This window comes from Atta cephalotes, assembly GCF_000143395.1.
Source record: "Atta cephalotes unplaced genomic scaffold scaffold00002, whole genome shotgun sequence".
Classification (NCBI taxonomy): domain Eukaryota; kingdom Metazoa; phylum Arthropoda; class Insecta; order Hymenoptera; family Formicidae; genus Atta; species Atta cephalotes.
In genome coordinates this window covers 8,174,885-8,180,289 of record NW_012130066.1, presented here as the reverse complement: position 1 = coordinate 8,180,289, position 5,405 = coordinate 8,174,885, and the positions used below count along the sequence as shown (strand labels likewise).

Genomic DNA, 5,405 nt, shown 5'->3' with positions numbered 1-5,405 from the left:
TATATATATATAAACTTCTGTGTGTACTGTTCCCATTTATAAATTTATCTCATACATATTATTTATTTTTAATAAATTTAATAATATGTATATTATATAGAAATTTTAAATAAAGTTAATTATCTAAATTTTCTTTTTGAAAAGAGAGAATGAGTTAAATCTCAATTCCAATGATTACTTATGGGAGCAGTCATACGGAAATAAAATCCTGATATTAAATAATGAATATTTATTTAGCCGGACCAATTTTCCGTACTTATATTTCCAACATTAATTTATTAAGCGTAAGATACATAAGAAAAGATAGTAAACAAACTTTATGTTAAATATTCATATGAATCACTTGATTATATACTATAAATGCATCTTTCATACATGTCAATGTGTCATATAAAACGACAATTTATGATTTTTTTTTATTTATACTCATATTTATTTGCTATAGATACGTTCCTATTTTACATAAATTTATAATATATAATAAGTATTTGAATAATTTTTTGTATTATACATTAGGAAGGTATGTGTGAAAAAAACAAATTATATGTATGGTGAAGGAAAATATATATAAGATCGTTTGCGCCTATTGTTGAATATTTAGTCAATTATTGTAATGACTATTACATACTTATGCGCCTGAATTTTAGTTGCTTGTAATTGTATCTCTGTAAATACGAAAGGGTAATGTACGTTGTATATAATTAATTAATGAAGGAATAAAGTTGCCAAAAAATTCGTCATATAAATATTGTTGTATTGTAGATTTTTATGGATATACATACAAATGCATATTTAAATAGTGTATCTTTTTTGAATTTTTAAAGTATTTTTTGAAATCAAATATAAATTACAAACTATTGATTCGTTATAATTATATTTATTATAACTATGCTTAGACGCTTAGCATCACATTTTAAACTTATCTTCAAACGTAATTGTAATTTCTAAAATCATTTTTTTTATATACAATTGTTTTTAAAATTGAGGATATAGCTAATATATTATGTGAACCAGAAAATACAATAATAAAAAACTGTGACGTATCTATCATTTTATTATTTTTTATTATTAAAAATTTTTTATTATTAATAAAATTTATTGATATTACATATATCGATTGTTCGTCTTTTGAAATATCGCGGCTCCGGTTGCATTAATACGATATTCGTCACGCAATGGGTTGGGGAGATGCTATTCGCGCTATTTAGCGCTACAAACTGTTCGCGGAGCTGCAGATAACAAACGCAATCATAATGTCACTAACTGGTAGCGTGTTACGTCACACCTGCGCGCTGTCAACGCTATTTCTTCCGAGATAGTATATAACATCAGCGTTTACAAATCCGTGAACGATCTTAACGTAGCGTTGGTAGCGTTTAACAACATCAAACGTTAGATTAATATTTAAGGGATTCTGTTCTTGAGTGTCCAAACTTTCTCTCTTAGAATTTCGTAGAGTAAACGTACATACGTAATGTGCGAATTTCAAATTTTATCAAAATGAATGCAATCTTAATTTTAATCTGCTGATGGCTTGCCACTAGGCTGGAGTGAACGTAATTCTTGCTTGTGTATCATCTTTAACTTTTCAAAGTTTCTGCAAAGTGCAACTTGTGTATTTAATTTCATTTATAAATGTGAAAGTCAGAGATATCTTGTTAGTGGCAATTTTTAATTCCCGTGTACGGAAAAAAAGTTATTATTGTGGTATAGCGCGACAGGGTATTCCGCTGCAGATGTTTAAGATCTTTATTAGATATAGATATGTTTCTTCTTTTGAAATCGACAATCAAGGATGCTCTTCCTTTTATCTGATTAATTTACTTAGTGTAACTATTAATTTTTTGATCTAGTTTCTACATTGTTCACTTCGGCCTAGCGGCAAGCTATCAGAGATTGCAATTAAGATTGCGTTCTGTTATTCACTACGTGAAAATAAAAAATTTACGTTACAAATACTTTACAAAACCTTCAAAATTTTAATTATAGGGAAAAGTTTGATTGGTGATTAAAAATAGAATCTCCTACATTAACTTAACCTCAACGAATAAGTCTCTTTGGTTAAACGCTATCAACGCTACGCTAGAATCGTTTATGGAGCTTGTTAACGCTATCGCACTATTGGCTCCAAGAATAGCATTGGTAGCGCTTGTGTTCATAGCGCGAATAGTATCTTTCCGAACGCATCCATTGTGAGCCGATGTATTATGGCTGCAGCACAGACTTGCATAACGCATAATGCATAGTGCATAAGGGAATCGACCAATTGAAATTCGAAATTTGGAAGAAATGATTTATATTCTTTTCTTTTTACAATCATATACCGCCGTCGTTCTTCTCCGATGAATTGTTTAGCTCGAGGTTAGGGTTAAATGTGAATGGTGAGATAGAATTGAGAATTGAGATGACACACACGCCACACGGAAACCGTTCAGGAACACTCACCACCCAAAGGCATACGATACCCTCACTACTTATCCACTGAAGTCACCGAACACATCAACGAATGATATTTCCGAACGCAGCCTAGATACAGGCCCCTGGTGTCCGGGTGGGCTTCACCATTTTTGCGTCACTTTTAGTTTTTGATCTCTCATAAGGACGTGATCTGGCCGTATCGACTTCGGTTTATTATTTCGGGAGGCGGAAACCATTAATTTTAAGAAAAAGAAGAAATTAGACACGCGAACATGGCTCCGGTAAGTTATCATTCTTGCAAAATACGACGATTATCCATAATTATGGCAGAATTTCGTTAAAATATCACGTACGGAAAGAACGCGTCCGACTTGTCGATCGCGACACATTGGCTTATTGTTTTATGTTGAGATCGTTTCAGTCTAGTCCGATTTTTATCCTATCCTGCCGCCTTGGACGATTTTCCACGTGTCCCATAAAATGATGACAACATTATTATTAAACAGATTATTTTCGCAAATTTTTAGCCAGCAAAGAAAACTAAAGGCCCCATTAAGAAGCAGGTGCTTCGGGGTAAGGGACAGAAGAAAAAGGTATCTGTGAGATTCACTATCGATTGCACGCATCCCGTGGAGGATAATATTATGGATGTTACCAATTTTGTAAGTTACATTATTATTCTTGATTATTTCAGATTATATTCTTAATATTCTTTTTTCTCATCTATGAGAATTTCGCTCGAAATTGTTCATTTGAAATCGAGACCTAATCTATTTCTTGCTGATCTCTAACGTCCTTTACGTGATGAAAAATTCTAACGTTGATTTATTTTGATTTATTGCGTGATGCCTGAAGTTTTAGTACTATATCGTTGAGACTGATTATTATAAGATGATGATGTTTTCTCTTTTTAGGAAAAATATTTACAAGAAAAAATTAAGGTTGGTGGTAAAACCAATAACTTTGGCAACAATGTTGCCTTGGAACGTAACAAAATGAAACTCACTGTCAACAGTGATGTCGACTTCTCGAAACGGTGAGTGATATCGTTTTTCTGTAATTGTAACAATCGTAGAACATTATAGATAAAATTGATATCCACAGTCAATTCATACCTTAATCTTAATCATCTTAAGTTTTAACATGTTTTATGTCAATCATAAAGTTGAATTAGCATCTTATGATATTATTTAAAACAATCTTTAAATAGGACTAGACTATGAGTACTGGCTTATAAATGTTTATCATTTAAACTGGTATTGATAATCTATTCTTTAAAATTTTAAGTAAAATGCTAATTAATCTTAAAATGCTCTTAAAATGCTAATACATCTCTGTGATTGACTTTACAGTAGCATCTACAATGAATAAATCTTAAGCTTTAAACTCTGAACTATAAGAAATTAATCAATCATAGTCAAGTACGAGAAGAATAATTGACTGTGATTAGTCAATTTCTTAAGACTTCAAGTTCAGGTAACGATTTATTATAGAAAGCCTATAAGAATAACTGAATATCTGTGATTTTAGTGATATAGTCGACACAAACATTTTATCTTGGCATTTAATGAAGAACAAAGACAAAACATATTTATATCATCTTGTCTTCATTAAGTAGATAAAATTGTATGATATTAAACAATATTAAGACCAATATGCATAGTCCTTTATTATTTCAATATTGTCTTAAATAATGTCTTAATGTGTCCCTCTAGTTGGTTCACGTGACATCTTAAGATAGTTTTAAAATAAGAATTGAATATTGACTTATTTTTTACTATTACAAGTTTACTATTATAAGCTACAGGAAGAGCGATATTTGCACTAATTTGGAAAACATTGTTTTTATAGATATCTCAAGTATTTGACAAAGAAATACTTGAAGAAGAACAAATTGCGTGATTGGTTGCGAGTAGTATCGAAAGATAAGGAAACGTACGAGTTACGATACTTTCAAATTAACAGTCAAGAAGATGATGATGAGGAAGATGTGGAATAATTCTCTTTATTCTTTTAATTACAATTGCTGTATATATTTCTTTTAATAAAGAATACTAAAATTCGATATTCTTGATTATGCAAATACAAAATAATTAGCTTCGATTATATAACAACTATTTTTAATTTTTTAACTATAATTTTAATCGTGCAATTCTATTAGTTATATATACATTTCTGTAATTATTTCAAAATATAACTGCAAAAACGAGACGAATTTTTACAAAGGTTAAAAATTTATACTGTATAACTTTTCTAAAAACAAGTTAATTAAAAAAATTAATAAGTCCTATGATGTAAATTAAATTGTCTTTAAAATCTTTTTTTTCTCCAGATGTTAAATATTTATCGAATATTAACAAAGCTTCTAAATGACTTCTAAATTCGTTTAGTAATCTGAAGACTCTAAATTTTAAAGACAAAAAATAATAAAATGAGAAGAATATCGTACAGTTTGTCGATCATTTCAAAAATCTAAATGCATTGTAAGATTTCTTTCAAAAGATTACTATTTTATTATGTCTCATGTTTATTGCGATCGAAATCGTGCTTATTGCTGAGTATTTGTTTGCGTTTTACCTATATTCCCTCTTGTCATTCTCCGACTTGTCAGGCTGATGCAAATGTTCAACTGGGCTCTTCGAACTATTCCCAATTATATCCCAACTCTTCACAACTAGCGTTATGTTAATATGCAGAAAATTAGAATCGAAATTATATTGATTTGTGAAATACGACTTGATCCGGAAAAGCCCAATGGTTTTCAGTTCTTTTCAATTTCCTTTTCAATAGACCTAACCATTTGAATCAGCACATTAACTGAAAGATCTTTTTTTGCATATATTCTCGAATAAAGATCAATACAGCTAATATCTAATGTATATTATATGTATTATATATATATATATATAAAACATTGTATTTCTCTCTCTCTCTCTCTCTCTCTCTCTCTATATATATATATATATATATATATATATATATATATA

General features: G+C 29.7%; 1 protein-coding gene across 1 annotated transcript; it reads left to right on the top strand.

Annotated features, from left to right (window-relative positions):
• The first annotated feature begins 2,574 nt into the window (after nucleotides 1-2,574).
• LOC105621709 (60S ribosomal protein L22-like) lies at nucleotides 2,575-4,480 on the top strand. The gene is made up of 4 exons (XM_012203173.1): nucleotides 2,575-2,699; nucleotides 2,946-3,080; nucleotides 3,333-3,454; nucleotides 4,270-4,480. Exons 1-4 carry the CDS (start codon nucleotides 2,691-2,693, stop codon nucleotides 4,415-4,417), a joined length of 414 nt encoding a protein of 137 aa, XP_012058563.1. The 5' UTR covers nucleotides 2,575-2,690; the 3' UTR covers nucleotides 4,418-4,480.
• The last annotated feature ends 925 nt before the right edge of the window (nucleotides 4,481-5,405 follow it).

Bases quoted from the DNA above. Each gene is read 5' to 3' on its own strand.
- LOC105621709 (XM_012203173.1), top strand. The intron at 3,081-3,332 runs GTAAGTTACATT...TTCTCTTTTTAG, and splicing joins TTATGGATGTTACCAATTTT to GAAAAATATTTACAAGAAAA. The intron at 3,455-4,269 runs GTGAGTGATATC...TTGTTTTTATAG, and splicing joins GATGTCGACTTCTCGAAACG to ATATCTCAAGTATTTGACAA.